Source organism: Columba livia, chromosome 1 (assembly GCF_036013475.1).
Source record: "Columba livia isolate bColLiv1 breed racing homer chromosome 1, bColLiv1.pat.W.v2, whole genome shotgun sequence".
Classification (NCBI taxonomy): domain Eukaryota; kingdom Metazoa; phylum Chordata; class Aves; order Columbiformes; family Columbidae; genus Columba; species Columba livia.
Genome location: NC_088602.1, coordinates 195722492 through 195741710, shown reverse-complemented (window position 1 = coordinate 195741710; position 19219 = coordinate 195722492). Strand labels below are relative to the sequence as shown.

The window sequence follows — 19219 nt, the reverse complement described above, 5'->3', positions numbered from 1 at the left end:
TTAGCAAAACATATTAACTAACAAGTTGAACCTTTGATTAAATTGGTTTATTTAGCACTGGTAAGTTATCACAAAACTAAAAAAAAATAAGTAAGGGCTCTACTATTTTAAGTGGTCTGTTTTAATTAAAAAAATAATTTCAAACCCAACTTGTACAGCATAAGCATGGCTTGAACAACTTGTCTGCAAACATACAAATGTCAAAATGCAGGCTCTGACTCCTAAGTGGAGTCAGCTTGGCTCACTCAGGTTGTGTACAGCTCTGATTTTAGGCAGCTTCTGATGCTTAAAGGAACTCTAAGAGCATCTTCGGAGCTGTGCAGGTTGTGCGTGTGTCTGTGTGTCACTCAGAGCCCCCACCCTTCCAAACGCAGGTCTTTGGTTGCCCCAGTGGATGAAGCTTGTAGTGCTGAGTCATTTGGCAGGAGAATGGAGGAGGTGAAAGTGTAACAGCCAGCACCTGGGACGGCTGCCAGGCAGGGATGTTCCCAGCCATCCTCCTCTAACAGTGAGCAGGCACAACGGTGGTAAAGTCCACTCCAATCTCCAGTGCTGCAGTTTGTCGCCTCTCAGGCAATGTCTGCAGCTGATCGGGGGTGGCCAGAGGCAGCTGGTACCTGTGGAGTTGGAGCCACACCAGGTGATCTGTTGCAGGTCCTACCTGTAGGCACGCTGACCGAGGAGCATGAGGAGAGGGGACCTTCCAGGAAACATCACTCATTAGCTGTGAGGCTGGACAAATCCATTAAATGTTACCATACAGCTTTATTAAAGATAAACAAGACATTGGCCGTATGGTTATGTACTTAGACAATGAAAGAAAGGGAGCGATTGTGCCCTTATTTATTCAAGTTGAATGAATAGGATGCTGGAGAGCAAAGGTCAACCACATTACAAGAAATGAAAAGCGGGAGAAATGATTTAAGTTTCCTAGGGCAGCCATGTTAACAGTACAGCAGACTGCTTCTTTACATTAGACGGGCTGGGAATAAATAAAGAAAAATAAATTAACAAAAGGATTGTATGCTTTCTGGAAATGGGGAGCACAGAGGAAAATCTGCCATTAAAGATGCCTATGTCTTTTTCCTGTTTTACATCTGCATGGTCACACATCAGGCAATTTGCATGAAACATGGCATGAAATGTGACTTTCCATATCAATTTCAGAGGAGTCTGGCACTGAAGTGAAATATTTGGGATAGAAGACAGGTATGTAATACTGTAGGATTTAACACCAAAACTTATGACTTCCTGTTTAGTCCCAATGTGAATAACAAATCTTTGTCGTTAAGGTCCCAAACCTGTAAATACCAACCTATTTGTATAAATAACATCAAGCTCAGGGCAACTTCTGCCAGACTTTTTAATCTGCTAACTTCATTTTCAACATGTAGGAGAGAGGGCTGGATGTGGTCACGCTGAGGAAAAATGTCTAGGGGCACATGAGGGCAGAAAAGGAACAGTCCTGGCAAGATCTAGATCATGATTCTGGCTCTGAGCAGATGGGACTGAGCGAGTCCCAGGTCCTGCGGCTGCTGCTCCCCGCTGGGTTTACAGCACAGCTCCCATGCTGAAGTGGAGGCACTGACTGAGCAGGGTTTTATACACATGCTCAGGGCCATGTGGGTGAGCTTTGCTGTACTGCGGCCTGCCCAGCAAAAGATGCTGTGTGAGATAAATGCCGATACTGCCAGGGTACAAATTCGGCTGGAGTGCATTTGTTACATTAACCTTGTAGCTTTGTCAGCTGAAAAAAAAAAAAAAAAGGTATTCAATACTTTTGGATAAGAAAGTATCAAAGTTACTAAAGCTATTACAGAAAAAAACATAGTGACCTTTGTGTTTTCCATATTTGCTTGAGCTTTGTTGTTAGCTTGATTTGTAAATAAATTATAATAACCAATTAGGCATAAGATAACATAAGATTGCACTCACAATGGATGAGCTGCAGGTATTTTTAAATAACTCAGTACAATACAGATGGATGACCCAGTCGCGGGTGTTCAGCCCCACTAGCTGGAAATGCCTTGAACTATGAGCCTTCAATCACTTTCATTTTGAGGCTATTTCACATGAATGCTAACATACTTCACCTGCAAGAGCTTTTTCTTTATCAGCTGTCTTGCTCATTCTATAAAACATTGTGGAAAAAGAAAGCTAAGAGGATAGCGAGCTGGGAAGCCCAGGAAAACATAGACTTTGTTCTGCTTGTAGCAGGTTCCCTTGTTGACTTCAGACCAAGCTATCTGTGTCTCCATTTTTCTGCCTTTCAGGTAAATATTATCTTAGTATACCTCAGCCATATTCCTGTACTTTAAAATGCTGACAGAGCTTTGTATAGTGGTGCTGTGTAATTAAGAAAATAGACCATCATTTTGTACAGCAGCTTCCAGGCAGGCCATTTTCCAGCAACAATCCAATTTCTTAATGAATAAGCAGAAAAAGGTGAGAAAATAACTATAAGAAGCAAGCAGAGTATCAGTAATAAAGTCATTTTCTTCTGAGAATAAGAGATTTGTCTTCAGAGAGCAGGGCAGTGGCTGGAGGCCCCATCCTGCCAGCAGATCTCACCTGCCCATCTCTGACAGAGGCTGGGGCCTGGGTGTGAACAGCCTTCACTATCAGAAGCAAAACAACTTGAACTGCAAGGTTTTTAGCATATCATTACAAATGCAAACCCGGGCCTATTCTGACGGAAAATCTTCCTTAGGAATGTGAATTGTTTTGGGCAAAATAACCGGGCTTGTTTCCTGGCAGGGATATTATTTGCATCAAAAATTAATGTCATCCACCCACTCAGTTTCCAACTAAAAACCAGGCATTTCATTAGTGAAGTCAGAACAGCGATGCCTGGCTGGAGCAGTTAGGGCAAACAAACCTGCTGAGTACAGCCTGAGAAATGGGAGAGCTGCGTGATCCTGCAGGTGTGAGGGTCCTGACACCAACGGGGCCAGGGGAGGAGGAAGGAGGAATGAGGACATCCCATTCTTGCTCAGGAGAGGGAAACAGGTGGATGAGCAAAAACCCTGCCCTGACAGTGGGTTAAGCTGCTCTTTCTCAGCAGGGAGGTCTGGAAGGCTGGATGCAGAGCCTTTGTGTCTGGCTGCGCATGTGTGTGAGCAAGAGCCGTGTGTGTTGATAGCACAAGTGGCGCATTGTGGGGGGAAGAGCTGTGTGTGTGTGGAGCACTGCATGAGTGTCATGTGTACGTGGGGCGGGGGGAAAGAACTGCCTGTAAACCAGACACTGCAAACGGTGCTGTGTGTGCCCACAGCTGTCAGCATGCATGTGTGTAAGAGGCGTGTGTGGGGCTACACGTGAGTGCACGTGTGAGGAGACCTGTGCGAGATGGTAATACCACACGTGTGTGCGGAAGGCAGTACCACAGGTGTGTGGGAAGGCCTGCATGAGGAGGGGAGCATGCAAGGTGTGTGTGACGGGCTGTGTGTGAGGAGTGTGTGTCCAAAGGTTGTCGTCCTGAAAGGAGGGTGTAGAATGGAGGGGGTTGGTCTCTTCTCCCAAGTAGCAAATGACAGGACAAGAGGAAATGGCCTCAAGTTGCGGCAGGGGAGGTTCACATTGGATATTAGGAAAAAATTCTTCACGGAAAGGGTTGTCAGGCATTGGAACAGGTTGCCCAGGGAAGTGGTGGAGTCACCATCCCTGGAGGTGTTTAAAAGGCGTTTAGATGAGGTTCTTAGGGACATGGCTTAGTCCTAGAGTTAGGTCATGGTTGGAGTCGATGATCCTGAGGGTGTCTTCCAACTGAAATGATTCTATGAACAAATAACAGGTGTGTGCGGGAAGGCAGGTGTGTGAGGGGGATGAGTGTGTCTGTGCAGACGGGTGTAGTGGAGGGGGGCGTGTGTGGAGCTGTGTCAGGGCGCCGTGTGCCCGTGCGTGAACCGAGGCCCGTGAGGCGGGCGCTGCGGCGGCGGCCCGGGGCGGGCCCTGCTGACGCATTGCGGCTGCAGCGGGCGCGGGGCGGCTGGGGCGGGGGAGCGGACCGCGGAGGGGCGGGGGCCCGGGCCCATCCCTCCGCCCGCCGGTGGGCTGACTGACAGCGCTCTCCGACCAGGCACTGGCAGGGCAGGGCCGGGGCGGGGCGGGGGGAGGAGGAGGAGCAGCGGCGCGAACAGCCCTGCGCTGCTGCGGCCCCTACCTATTCATTCAGGCACCTAAAATGGCTGGAGAGAGGAGGCGGCGGAGCAGGCGGAGGAGGTGAGGGGGGAGCCGCAGCAGTGCCCCCTCCTCCTCCCGGCGGGCCCGTCCTCGGCCCGGCAGCGTTCCTGGCAAGCTCGCAGCCGCCCCTCGCCTGCCCCCCGGCACCATGTCGGCCGGCCAGGACGAGAGCTCGGTGCGGGTGGCGGTCAGGTAAGCGGCGGCACCGCCTCTCCTGGGGGCCGGGGGGCGGGCGGCCGTGGGGAGCGCACCCGCGGGGAGCGCACCCGCGGGCCCTCACGCCACCGGTGACCGCGGCCGGCAGTGCCTGTGGGCTCGCTGCGCCGGAGCGGGCTGCGCGCTCCCCGCCCGTGGGAAACGGCATCGCCGCGCAGGCACAGCAGCGAGGGACAGCAAGAGTGGGTCCGCTCGGCTCCCGCTGAGCCTCTTTTTCCTAACAGTACTTGGAAACAGCGAAAGGAGGGGCGTGAGGGGGGGGAAAGAAACCCAAACGTTCTGAGGTCTTTCTCAGTAATTTCTCTCTAGTTTTCAGCAATGACCCTAAAAATATTCCGACTAATTATAGCCCGGTGCTGCAAGTGCTTACTCATGGAAGTAAAGCAGTCCCTGGGCTGTAGCGATGCGTTTGCATCACGGAGCTTTGCCAGAGCGGAGCCCAGCAGACCGATATTTTTAGAAAGATAAAGGCTTTTATCCCAGGCAGGCTGTGTCTCACCTTACGTACCGGGGGGGATGGATGGAGTTCCGAGAGGCTGCTCACAGTAAATAGGAGTACGTAGATGTAGAAGCCATAATGGGAGTGGAGCAGGAATAATTTTAAAACATCAGCTAATTCAAATTACTCTTTTATCAGAGATCAAAATCTGTTGTTCATCAGTGAACTCTTGGCTCTTCTCAGTTTTCCATGTGAAGATATAATATTATTGTTTGATGAACTTCCAGATTAGCCCACGGATGCCTTGATTTTTGAGATGTCTTTTACATAATTCAGACATGAGAAATATATGTGTGTGTGCACATATGTGTGTGTCAATATGTGGGTTTTAATTGCGATACTGAGTTATGATTTATTTCTTTTTTTTAAAGAAGTTTCTTTATATTATATGCTGATGTGCTTTGAGTGTTATACTACAATAAATAAGACTTTAGGGCAAGGTCTGCCAGTGCATCCTTGGAGCCACTACATACATCTCACCTTCTTAGATAATTCCAGTGTTGTGCAGGAAGACAAAGAGAGCGGATCGTTTTTTCACTAAAGGGTGTAGGAATAAGCTATGTTACTGTGTGGTGTTGTTGGTATGTGCATGTGGGGGGAACAGTTCAATAACATTTTCAGTAAACAGAGGAACACCGCCCCTGCATGATAACATGGAGTGTATGCTGCAGTTGCTCATTGAAGTCTGCTCAATGATTATGATAGCATTTTCTAAAGGCAGAGATGATTTTGTGAGTGTTGCTATCTGTTGAAGCATTTTTCAGGGAGGTATTATTCCAAAGCATAATTAGGCTGTGTTTTTAAAAAGGAAAATATGAGGTAGGTGTGATCCTAAAAATAGGGTGTGTTACAGGTTTACAGACTGCTCTGTCATTTGAAGAAAATATTAAATATGTTCTGAGCCAAAAATAATAGTGATGTAGAAGTTCATTTACAAATACAGAGGTTTGTTGCAGCTAGGAATTAACACTTACTGGTGCAAATATGTTTATAGTTGTATGTGTATGGTAGATTAGAAATAATATATGGCAAATAATTAGTAAAAGTGTATTAAAATAATCCAGTTGTAGCTCTTGAAAACAAATCCCTAATGTTACTAGGCACATTTCTGTAACGTCGTTGTGTAACTAACACCTTAGTGCAGTTCACTAGACATGAAGGGTTCCATCTTTCCTTCTGTCTGCTTTCTTCCTTTTGACAGATTACTATTAATGTTCAGAATTTCTCCCTCTCTGCTTAGCAATCATGAACAAAAGCATGCACTTTGTTTTTTACTTCCCCACCAGTAGCTCTTCGTAGGTGATTTTCTATTATTTCTGGTTGCACAGTCCTATAATTCAACTGGTGTGGGAACTCGCTGTGTATCAGTGCCATCCTGTACCGTGCATTATGAATATTACATTGTGTTCTTGTTGGATTTGTCCTTCAGCTCTTTTTGGGAACTAGAGCTTAGTTCAATGATGATCTCCAGTGTCGAGATGAATTAGTTGTTGTTTTTGTCTGTGTTTCCTGAACAAGGCTTGCTCTACACCAGGACCAGCTTTTAGTTTGCAACCCCTGTGACAGTAACTGAAGTAAGATAGTGCAGAAGCATGTTGGGCTGAATTTACTGCAAAGCTGAATTTGTTCAAACTTTAAACATAGGTTATACAATAGACAGCCCTGAAATTGTTGAGCAAATAGTTTTTCCAGAACCTGGTTATCTCATTTAATTGTGTACAACTGGATTAAAAGAATACTTCATTCTATCCAATTAGCACCACCTTTAAGCTATCATCTTGTAGGCTAATTGCTCCCCATTTTCTTCTGTGTAATAATGGGTTTTGCAAGGTTAGCTAAATACTCCAGTTTAGTGAAGTATGAAAGCTGAAAATAGTTTGGCAGATAATCCAGTAGCGAATGTTAAATTCCTCAATTAAGAAAAAAATTCTTTCTCTATTGTCAACCACCACTGAAAGACCTGTGGAATTGCAATTTTGATGATGATGTACAACTTCAACAAAGAGCTTTGCTCTCTGTATGACTGTGTACAGTGTGTGGTTTTAGATGGAATCAAAGAGCCTCTGTGATAGTTATCTAATCAAGATGGCTTTTTTTTAAGTTTGAAATTGCCATCTTGCTTCTTCTATAAATGTCTTTTCAGCATATGAAAACTTTTTTCTGAGTATGCTGTGAAATGGTATAGTTCATGTTTCTGGAACTAAGACCACAAAAATGATGTAGGTTATACTTCCTAGTTTCCTAGTTCTTGTGTGTTTTTATACGTTAGTGGTGTCTGCAGCCAGAATACAACGTGTAGGCTTCCTGCATGCTGGATAGATAAAGTTCTCACCTAAGACTGAGACCCTCAACAGCCAGTGGTCTGTGTCAGTATTGTGTTTTAGAGAGTCATTGTATGAGCGATCCTGAGATTGGATGGGGTCACTGCAGTCAGAGAACCACTAGGTCACATTTACACTTTTACCAACTAGATCTGAGCTGTCGTCAGAATTGAAATAGTTCCAACAGGAGAGCTGACAGTTAGTGCCTGTCCTCATTCCATATGGCCTGGAGCTGTAGGGTTAGGACATCCAAGCAGCGATGAGGAAAGTTGAACTTGAGTCTGCTGCGTTTTTGGATATCTGCTAAACAAGGGAACTCCTGGAGAGCAACCATATTTGGATGGAGCTCACCAGAAGGCTTGCATGAGTGACTGCTATCTGGTAGAGCATGGAATGATGTCTGTTGTTTGGATCCTGTTATGGAGAAGACATAACAATGAAGAACATTAAAGTAAACACCTGTCCAAAGGAGGAAGATGGCCTTGATTCACTCTGAGTCAGTGGAGGCCCCAGACATATAGATTATAAGATTCAGTGTTGATGTATAATATCGCCTTTTAAAATGCTATGCGAAAACAGAAATAATGAAGAACAATGTGAAAAGATGAATAGCTGTGGAAGCCGACCAATAGTCAAGAAAAGCAAGATGGTCACTCAGACATGCTTGGGTGGCACATCGGGTGGACTGGACAATAGTAGGTCATGAAGTGTCAGTGGTGAAGCTAAAGGAAGTTGGGGTTTGGTATTGGGCATGTTGGCATTGTGAAAGACGGAGCCCAGCTGAAACTGTGTTAGGGCGGGGGTGTTAGACTCGTTTTCACTGCGGGGGCCACATCAGCCTCGCGGTTTCCTTCAAAGGTCCAAATCTAATTTTAGGACTGTATAAATGTAGTAACAGGGGATGGTGTTTTACAATCAGTGAGGTGTGAAGAGCAGAGCTGTGGAAGTTTCCGCTTTTCATCATTCTCGGTGTGTTTGTGTGTATGTACCTTCTTCCGTGCTTGGGCAACAGTACCTGACTGCTGCTTCAGCTGCCATGATTGGCACCTGCTCTGGGTCTCATCCCTTAAGCAAAGATGGGGAGTGTTGCTGCCTTCCTCCTCACATGAGCAGAGATGCTGTGGGGTCTGGCCACCTTCCCTGAATCTTCTAAAGAATTTGCCTCACATACCCACCTGGGGTGTCTGTGATACGTTGTGACACTGCTTCACAAAGGTGAAATTATGATGTTTGCCAAGCATGGAAATTACTCATGCAAAATGTAACAGATCTATTGGGAAAGTTTTCTAATAACAGAGGGACTAATAAGTGTGGCTGATGAATTAAAACTACCCAGCTTCTGTTTCTGGTATTCCAAAAGGGAGATGAAGTACTCTAAAAAAATGTATTGATTACAGATTCAATTTAGGAACAGAGATTTTTTGCAACTAATCAGGCTGCTTGGAGTATGAAATAAGGATACAGTGTTAACTTCTGATAGGGCAAATGGGTTATGTGCATCCCTTGTAACCTTAGCTTTCTGCTGCATAAGTGTGTTATGGAAACACTGGGTTTCTTCTTCTCATACCCCCAGTTCTTGAAATATGTGATCAGTCGGACGTCTTCTGCATTGCTTTCTCCTTTGCTAGTTCTGTGTATTATTTGTCCCCACACAGAATCTGCTGTTTGTTGTGCCTCCTACTACCTTTTAATCTTTTGCATTACATTGAAGTTCTCCTCCTCTGTGCTAGATCCAGTTGCTGTTAAGTATACTAGGAAAAAAGCAACTGAGGGGAAGGAGCTTTTTTGATAGGCATGTGTCGAAGCACTTTGGCTATTGAAATGTATTTTCTTTTTTGGGCTGCTGTTCTGCAGACAGCTCAAAACAGACAGCTGTGTTTAAGCTTCCTACCATGAACAGATCCTCAAATGTCAAATGAATGTCCATGTATGCTGTGGTATATATCATAAGCTCTATACGGCAGAGGTGCTCATTTCACACTTCCCATACAGTGTTAAGCATTCTCATAAATCATTCGGTAAGTAGATAAGCGACAGTAACAGATCACAGTATTATCCACTCGCACCTTAAAATTAACTAGTTTTCTTTTTATTAGACAACAGTTATCACCTATTTGTAATTGTGTGAAGGTTTGTATTGTGTGGGTTTTTTTTGGTGTGTTTGTTTTGTTTGTTTTTTTTTTGGAAAATGTCTCAGAGTAACTGTTTAATGAAGTTCAGCAGTCTATCAGTATGCCTCACCAAAGATAAAATAATTTCTTCAGCAGTATTACATAGTAAATATTTGGGACATGTCAGGTGTTGGGAAATACCTCTTTTGGAAAGAGAGTCTGTTAAGGGAAAGCTACAAAAGAGATCTTGTTTTTGGAAAGCTTGTATTTCATATATTTTGTTAGTTTCTATGTTTCTCTTTGCTCCCTGACTTAAACAAACATTCCCTTGTCCCTCAGTGAAACTTTACTCTACCCCATCCATATGTTTTGCATTTTAGCTGAAAAAAAGACACAGCACCATCTGCTGCTGAATTAATTCTGGTTTCGTCATCTCTGACTTGATCATCCGTAACTGATATTGCTTGGGGCAGGCTGAAATCTGTGATCTTGCTTTCTAGGAAATAAACTTCCCTTTCTGCCACTCATGATGTAAACACAAATTCATTCTTTGATGGCGGTGAAATAAAACCTAGTCGGATATTTCCCATCCTTGATTGATGTGTATTGAATTTAGGAAGAAGAAGAAACGAGTGCTATGCACAAGTGTTCATGGTTGTGGATGAATTATATTTTTAACTTGGCATTTCCCAAAGTTTGTAGAAGACTTGGGAGTTTGCTTTGAAAGTCCATCCAATTAGTCTCCAATTTCCATTTAGTGGTATTTTCTTTACTACTTAAAGCTCTATGAAGGCTTAGGTTTGATATTGTTGACCTAGACATTCCTTTACTACAGAACTCAAAGCTTCACATTTTCAGTTTTTCTGTGTGATTTCTGCAAATTCTTCTATAGCAGTTGAATGGCCCTTGTGCTTGGGATGAAGGGAGCCTTGCTCCCTCCCTCTGCTTGCCCTTTATTTGCTTTAAGCGTTTTATAGATTGCCCCTGCTGCCCACTCAGAGGTGGCTGCTGGAATTCTTGCTTTCATGTTCTGTTGCCTGATTACTGCTGGGGAAATAAAGCCACTTTAGGTGCATTTTATTTTTTTTTTTACTGTTAAAGGAAAAGATTCAGTGTCCTGCTGTATCTGTGGCTGCCGGAACAGAGAATTTTTTTGTTGTGCTAATATGATTGCCATGTAAGATACTTGCAAGAAGTTAAAACTATCATTTGAACTGGCGAAAAAGAAATTTAATTAGAAATCAGACTAGATCTGAACAAGTTCAGCAAGAGTAATTTATGAGCTGCACCTTTTTCTTGTGCTTTTTTTTTTTTTTGTCTCTTATAAAATTGTTTTAAGCATTTGGTAATTTTCTTCTTGTCCTTTCTCCTTTTTTGTAGCTCTCCATGTTTATTTCCAGCTTTCCTTGGTGAAACTTTTCTGGAATAAATAAGTCTGTTCCAGTGTGACTAAAGGGAGAAATGCAGCCTAATTTTTCAAACGTGTTCTCTTGTTTGATGTGTTTACCATAGCAACAAGACACAAATGGAGAACAGTGAAAGGATTTCAAGATCACTGTCACAATGAGTTTGATGCATAGAAAAGGTCTTTTCAATATTTATTTTAAAACGTGAAAAACTGCTGATTCAGAGCTAATGATTAATTAGCAGAAAATATTAATTGAATAGACTCTGTATGGAAATAAGGAGTGAGGAGGGGGTACCATCTGGTTCTTTTGAGAGTATCCTCAACAGATTTGGTAAAGTTGGTCACTGCTTTAATAATTATTTTTTGTTTAAAGAACTCTTTTTTTAATCAGCTGACAAATGCTAGGCTTGCTGTTTGGGACAATAAATCCTTTAAGCATTATTAGGTCTTTAAATTAACCTAACAAAAATGAAAAACATCCCTTGAGCCTATTTTTTGTGGAGTTTCAACACAGAAGACTGAAAGCAATAAAACCTTAGTGCAAGGTTATGATATTATTGTTTTACTATATATAGCAATTCAAGTTGAATAGTGCTTTTCCATTGTTGGATTTTAAAATGGATCAAAGGATTTGTTGTCGAGGTAATTTTGGCGTCTCACTGGTGGTTCTTGCATTTGTGCTGTTACAGGAACTCTGCATAGTTCAGTTGCTTAGCCAATAACTCTTTGCAGGACATTTTAGATTAAATATAGTTTTTCAATACTTGGTCTTAAATACTCCAGATTTTTTTTTAATGTGCTTTCTCTTGCATACTGTAGCTTTGAAGGACATTTACTTTCCCTTGTGTTTATATTCAGCATAGTTGATCCTTTAAAAACATAAATAAGACATGATTTTAAAGGTGGAGAAGAGTTAAAGGACTGTAGCATTCTATAGCATGATGGCTCAACTATCACAGTCGAACACATGGAAGGTTGCAGCTAATAGGACTAGACAGAAAATGTTTCTCTTTTGTGAGGCATCTCAAAGTCTGACACTTTCTTTTCTGCCCCTTTTTTTTTGATAATGGAAGAGTTTGATCAAACAGGCTTCTCTGTTTGTCTGGTCTAATCTCATTTGGGGTTTTAATCAAAGGTCTTCCACATCTTGGGTCAATGCTCCAAGCACTTATTTGCTTATTGTCTTTAAGCCTATGTATTTTTTCATTATTTTCATTGACTTTTATATTTCTTTCTTTTGTCTATTTCTAACCATGTTAGTTGTCTTATGCTTAATACTGCTGAAATGAAGTTAAGGGGTCATCTTAAGCTGATAAGCTATGTAGCTGTTGAGTATTAAAGTCAAGAGACTATATTGAAGTATATGACTTGTTAGCGATGTTGATTAAAAGGTTTTGCAAGTCATCAGTAATAGTTTAAAACATAAAAGAAATAGCATCCTCTAGAAATGTATTGCAAGTAATGAGATATAGTCCTGCATAATTGTGGAGTCACTAGTAAGCCTGCTAAGAAATGTCCCACGTACAGTATAACCCTTAGTATTGTATAGAATGTAGGAACCCAGGTAAGCCACTTTCTTTGAGGCATTTGGTACCATGTCACCTGTGAGACTGGAATAAAGCGATAGGGAGGTAGACTGACTTAAGTAAGATGTCTGTTTATATAACTTGTTCAAAATATTGAAAGTGAAGTTACTTACCTAATTAAATTTGTTTTTCAAAGCCAGTAATTCTTAGCATTCATTTTGGTGGATAGTCCCATGCTAAGGGGAAGAAATAATTAGATGAGTCCTGAGACTTTTTGTGATGCTCTGACTAGCTTGTTATCCCAAGATATTGGAGTTGCTGACCTCTCACTCAGTAGTACTGATTACATATATATGCCAACTGCAGCAGTGCCTCTGTCTTAGTTTGTGTTTGATTGTATACTAGGACAGAATCTTTGTCCCCATCTCCACCCTTATGAGGGTATGAGAGGGCTATCAGTGTAGGTAGTGACTCCTGTCTGTCTTTGTTTTCCTGCTTTTCCCTCCCCATACTCCACTGGCACTTAGTATGCTGTCATCTCAGAATTGTACCATAAGCTCTTCGGGACAAAGATGTAGCTTCAAAGTATAATAAATGTCTATGGTATGATATAAATAATACATGATGTAGAATCATGAGAAAAGCAACTTCTACTAAACACCTGAGTTAGTCATTAACTTCTGTGAAGTGTTAGAATTAAAAACTCTGTTTTGCTAAAGCATGTATATGGATTTGTTTCTGCCTCCCACCTCCCATTTGTTTCTATGTGAAGTGGGAAAAAAAAAAATGCCTGTACCAGACACTTTGATCTGTAGGAAATAGCTGAATACTTCTGGTGTTGTGTGGTTTTGGTTTTTGTTTTTGTGTTTGTGTTTTTTTTTTTTTTTTAAGCCTGCTAAGCTGACCATACATTGCTTCAGTTTTCACTCCACATAAGCTGTCTGGGTAAGGTTTATTTCAATCCCTGGTCTCAAATGCCTTCCTTTTGAAGTCTGGTCTTTAGTTTTAAATATGTGCGAAATCATTATATTTAGGCTTTGTCTCTGTAATGTGAGGCCTTTGATTTTTATTTATTTTTTTAAAGACAACTTATCTATATCCCCAATTTGCAAAATAATGTGTATCAATGCCATCTAAAAATCACCTTTTTTGTTTTCTTTCTGGTTACAATTATATCATGCATGTGAATAACTGGTATATTTGGGAAAGGTTAATTTGTTTTATAAGCAAGCTGTTCAAAACACGTTAAAGACCATAAAAACATCTTCATGCTGGGTTAATCGGAGTAAATATCTGAATATATATTTTCTAGACATTATGGAGATGAGAAGGATTCTACTTCTAATGGTGTTTGAAAAGGTAGTAGGTCAGAGAAAGGGCCACCTGTTTCATCTCTATCACTTAGAGTGCGGCTTATGCTTTTGTCTAATCTGATCAGCCAGCCCATCACTCAGGAACAATAAAATTGCCATTTTGATCTTCACTAGCAGAACTTTGAGATCAGCGGAAGTGGATTGGTGTTTAGTGAGCTCTACAAGTGAGATCTGCGATAGGGCTAAACTGCTGTTGAGAGGTAAACTATTTGACAATTAAACATCAGTGTAATGAAATGTCCTCTTTTTTTTCTTTTCTACTCCTAAAAGCTTCAGAATGTTTTGTGTATATGTTTCTTTTTCTTCCCCACTCAACCCTCAAAGTGACTTACATTGGCCAGTCATCTAGCTGGCCCACTGTCTTGGCTCTGCCTTTTAAACCATCACTGTAGTTATATTTTGTTATCACAGAATCATAAAATGTCCTGAGTTGGAAGGGGCCCACAAGGATCGTCGAGTCCATCTTCTGTCCCTGCATATGACAACCCCACAGTTCACACCGTGTGTCTGAGGGTGTTGTCTAGTCTCTTCTTGAACACTGTCAGGCTTGGGGCCGTGACACCTCCCTGGGGAGCCTGTTCCAGTGCTCCAGCACCCTCTGGGGGAAGAAACTTTTCCTAATGTCAACTGGGGATTGGACTAGATGATCTTTTGAGGTCCCTTCCAATCCCTAACATTCTGTGATTCTAAACCACGTTGTATGGGAATGTAGCGCAAGAATGGCGAGGAGGTTAGTTAAATGTAAATATGCTCAAGTGACTTGTACCTGTCTGTAGAAAAAGCACATACATCACACAGATTGTTTTACTGACCTTGTGTGCTTGAGGAGTAGAATTTCTGTGTTAAATAACATAGGCCTGTGAGAAACTCTAGGCACCTCATCACTATGTCTGAGATTCTTGCGTTGTTGTGAGAGACAGTGGGAGGCTGCGCCTGCCTGAAGCCTTGAAATACAGGTGAGCTCAGCGGGCCCAGGGATCATCCAGATGGGCTGAACTGACCAGCACCTGCGTGCCTGCTTGTGTCACCTCTGCCTGGGAGCTCAGGTGCTATGTCAGAGATCCCCCAGTAGAGAGATAACTAAAATAAAACTTGCTCTTTGCAATGCATTCGTGGCCTCTGGCTCTTCTTGTGACATACCTGCGTATGTGTATGCACACATCTTCCTGCCATTCCATTGGGTTCTGTCATAGGTCACCAAAGAGAAGAGCTCAGTGCCAGCCCCTCCTCCCCTTGTGCGGAAGCTGTAACTGTGATGAGGTCTCCCCTCAGTCTCCTCCAGGCTGAACAAACCAAGTGACTTTAGCTGCTCCCCATACAGCTTCCTCTTCAAACCCTTCACCAACTTTGTAGCCCTGTTCTGGATGCTCTCCAGCAACTTTATATCCTTTTCATCCTGTGGCGCCTGGAACCGCACCCAGTGCTGCAGGTGAGGCCGCACCAGTGCAGAGCAGAGCGGGACAATCCCCTCCCTGCCCGGCTGGCAATGCTGTGCTGGATGCACCCAGGACACGGGTGGCCCTCTTGGCTGCCAGGGCCACTGTTGGTTCATTATCATTGTTCACAAAGCTTTTAGGGGACAGATGGAATTTTCATTGTTCTCTAAATGTCAACAAGTAAAGCCTCTGTGGGCCCCTAAGAGGAATACACATTGTACAGCTGAGAGCTTCAAATGAAAGTGCTTTGCTCTGTGCTTGCAGCCCTGACAGCAGGGCTGGCCTCTGCCAGGCCAATGCTTCTGGTGATGTTTAACTTTCCTGACTGCTGAATGCTGAGATGTTGCTTTGGGAAGAAGGGACTTGCATAAAATGGTGTTGGCCTACATCTTGGATGATAGATGACTGAAAATAAAGGGCCAGTGCACTCTCTACTGCTGCTGTAGGCAAGAATTCAAGTGATTATGAATAATGCATAAAAAAAAGCATGAAACCTTAGTGTTGTATTGTGGGAAAAGAAGAAAATTATTTTATATACAGAAATTGGAGCTTTATGTAAGGTGCAAAGTAATTCATACCTTTTGCTCAGTACTGCTAATCTCTTGGCTCATGTCTAGTATTTGGTTTTGGGTGCTGCAGATCAAGAAAAATATGGACTGAGAGGAATTGAAAAGAGGAGGGAAATGACTGTCTAGGAAACATGGCCAGTTCCATAGTGTGAGAGATGAGGAGTGAAGATTGCTGAGAGATGTCTTGAAATACCTGGAATCAAATACAAAGTAGACCCTTCTACTTTGTATTTGATTAATACATTTTTCTTCCTGTTCAAGGCAAAGTGGATACAAGGTAATAGGCTTAAATTACAGTAATAAAAATAACAGATAAGAAGGTGGATGTTCTGGAATGATTTGTCTGTGGAGATGTGGAATTGCCTATATAGGAGACTTTTAAAAACTGTTCAAACTATTTGGAATGTTTTGGATGTAGTCAACATTACCTTGGTCCAGAAAGGTAGGGTGGGTGAATAAACTCTTTGACCTTTCCAACCCTTTCCCATAGCAATTATCTGTAATTCTGTGAAGCTGCATGTTGAGTGCCAGGACCTGAATTCAGCACGGTTGAATGATCCCATTCAGATGTCAGAATATGTTTACAGGGGTGTGACGATGTCCACATGAACAATAAAGCCTTACAGATTTGGAAGGGTAAGCTTAGACTAATTCAAGTTTGAAGGGACCTTAGAAGGTTATCTGATGCAACCTCCTGCTCAGTGTAGGGTCAAAACCAAATTCAGGCAAGGTTGCTCAAGGTCACATCAAGTTAGGTCTTGGAAAAAAAGTTTGAGGATGGAGGTTCCGCAGTCTCTCTGAGCAACCAATACTTGATTGTCCTAATGGGCAAAATTTTTTCCTTATGCCACGTTGGGAAGTTTCTGGCTTTAGTTTACCTTTTGTCTTCACGATGTGAACCTCAGTAAGGAGCTTGGCTCAGTCTTCTTGTCAGTCTTCTGTTTCGGCAGATGGCAGGCAAGACCTAAAAGCTGGGAAGATATTTAAGAGCTCCATGCCTGTGATCTGTTGGAAAGGGTGAGGCATGGGGGACAGCTGTAGCACAGGGGTGCAGTCACTTTTCTGGATGAATTCTGAATGCGATAGAGCAGATTCTTGGAGGACTGGCAGTCAGCCAGTGGTGCTGGTGGTATGGCTGCTATGAGGAGGTAATCTGTTGTGAGCATACAGAGCATGAAGTACTGAAGACTTTTGTTTGCATGGTTCCTATATTATTTCTGACTTAAAGTCTATCCCTTCCCCTTGTCCAACCCTCCCTGGCCTGTTTTGAAGACTATTTCATGGCAGATGTGATGTTGTTGCTGTGAAAGCATTTTGAGTACGATTCAGTGATGGGTAACAATCCACTTTCCTCTTCTCCCAGTGGGAATATGTGGTGGTCGCCTTCTGCCTGCAATTCCTCTGCCACAGTTCAAACTCGCTTATTCTTTTGACCAAGCTGACTAGTGAGAATAGTTAACCTCCATCACTGTTAATGTTTCTTTGCTTTTCAGATGTTCATGCTCACCTCAGCTATCTCGTACAATAATTGTGTCTCTTTCCCCTTCCCCCTCCCCCCATGAAAGTTCGTGTTTCTTTCTTTCCGTTCTTCAGGCTTGTTCAAACAATACCTTCTGTAAGTCAGAAAGAAATGCATACAATAGTTGATGGTTTATCACTTGAAGCATGTGATAATCTTGTGAATACAACCCAGAGCATCAGTTACTTATCTTGGAACAGTTTCTTATGGCTCTTTGGAAATAAATTATAATTTGTGCATTATCAGGTTGTCTTGTCTATGAAAAATGGATTTTAAAGTTTGATTTATTTGGGTTCATGTGTTCATATAATGTGTGTGGAACACAGGGCAAAGTTAACATTCAGCTTGGTTTGTATTGTTGGATGTCTGCCTAGTATCTGTGTAAGAGTTGTCTGGTTGAAGTTCAATCTGTTTAAAACAGTGGAATGTATTGGTAGACTGACTAAAGTGCTCTGAAGCTCATGATATCTGCATCTCCTGAGGATATATGCTTTTGATAGTCATATTGCAGCTAAGAAATGCTACCAGCTTCCAAGTTTTATCAGATATGTCAGGGAAATTTGATTAATTGTAGTCTATCGGGATGACTGACTGCCTTTTTATATGTATATTCTGTAATTCATACTTGCATTTTTCAATTTAGTATTAAACTTCTTTTGGCCAAGGCTAAATGTCTAACCAAGGCATATCCAGTGGTGCTGATCGCTTGTAATGTACTGAGCTGTTATAGTGAAACTTGTTCTTCTGTTTTGCTGCCCCCCTGGTACAGAGGGGGATGGTCACTCCAGCACACAGTGTGTGTCAGAGGTCCTCTCCTTTGCTCAGAAGTTACATGAATTGGCACTGTGTTCTTTTTCCATTCTGAAAATAACAAATAAGTGGCAAGATCCTGACTGTTAGCCCACTTTCTGTTCAAAAGAGCAACAGCACTACAATTTGAATTTAGTGTATTAATGCATGTTTTGGTGATAGTAACTGTATTTCAAATACTAAATTCGTAAACTTGTTTTTCTTGAATCACTCGTGCTGTTTTAATAGGGTGTAGCATTTTGGGTTTGGTTCTTCCTTGCCAGCTAATAATGCATTTGCCATTTAGTTGCCTTGCCATTTCGGCAAGATCTGCCTCCAGCTTATGAATGTCAGATCCTTTAGAATGGTTCTGGGGGTATCATTCAAATATTCAAAACCAGTCCATTTAAAGCATGATATTAAGTTATGTTGTAACCCAAGGTTTCAGGTATTAATACATTCAACACGTTGTAAGACCTTTTCTCTATGAGTTACTTTATTTTTAAAGTGCAATATAACAGATTGTTGAGGCTTATTTTCCTTATCTTTTTGTCTTTTGAGGTTGAAAGCTCAGTCTCTGGAGATGTTAAAATTAGATGAGGGGAAACATCAGAAGGAAAACAGCTAGACTGAAACAAAGACATGAATATATTAACATGTGAACACTAGTGCTGGTTGATGTAAAGTGATACTGGATAGATAACTTATCAGGTACTTCTGGGAGAAACAGCTGAAAGATTTTTGTGTTTAAGGGGTCTCTTTCTGCTGCAGCCGTTACCAGTACTGGGAATTCTTTGCCTATAGTGCTGCCTGTCAGGGTGGGTGGTGCCATATACCCTATACACCATATACATGGTGCCATATACACCAGTGTCCCCACTTTTGTGTGCCAATGTGAGCAAATGCCTGGTTAGGGGACACTACAGTGGCCATCTTGCTTCCAAAGTTGGAAATATTTAAATAATCTGTGTGACTTGTATTAGTTGTAGTGTTGTTGGGTTTTTTTTGTTTGTTTGTTTGGTATTTATTTATTTATATTTTTCCTTCAGTGAAGGGCTAAGCTACAAAGTCATGGACATCTGATGCTGTTCATGGGGTTAGCTCTGGTGTTGGAGTATCAATGACCCCATCTTCTGAGTATTCATTCAGTATTTAATGTGCTGGGGAGACTCCTATTGCTTATTGATTGAGGCACAATTGGGGCACAAAGGTAGGGGGTATGTTCAATGAATTTGGAAAGAGCTGACAAGTTTTGTTCACAAAGGAGATG

At 42.2% G+C, this 19219-nt stretch overlaps 1 protein-coding gene across 14 annotated transcripts in view; it reads left to right on the top strand.

The window, feature by feature from the left end:
- The first annotated feature begins 2884 nt into the window (after positions 1-2884).
- KIF21A (kinesin family member 21A) overlaps positions 2885-19219 on the top strand; it is a 95723-nt gene continuing 79388 nt past the window's right edge. For 12 of the 14 annotated variants that reach the window (XM_065049006.1, XM_065049001.1, XM_065048998.1 and 9 more), the window contains exon 1: positions 2885-3009. In XM_065049006.1, the coding sequence (XP_064905078.1) occupies positions 2900-3009 (110 nt within the window). In that variant the 5' untranslated portion in view covers positions 2885-2899. Of the gene's footprint in view, positions 3010-4047; positions 4375-19219 lie in introns of those variants that run through there. The other 2 variants (XM_065049002.1, XM_065049000.1) reach the window with 2 other exon arrangements.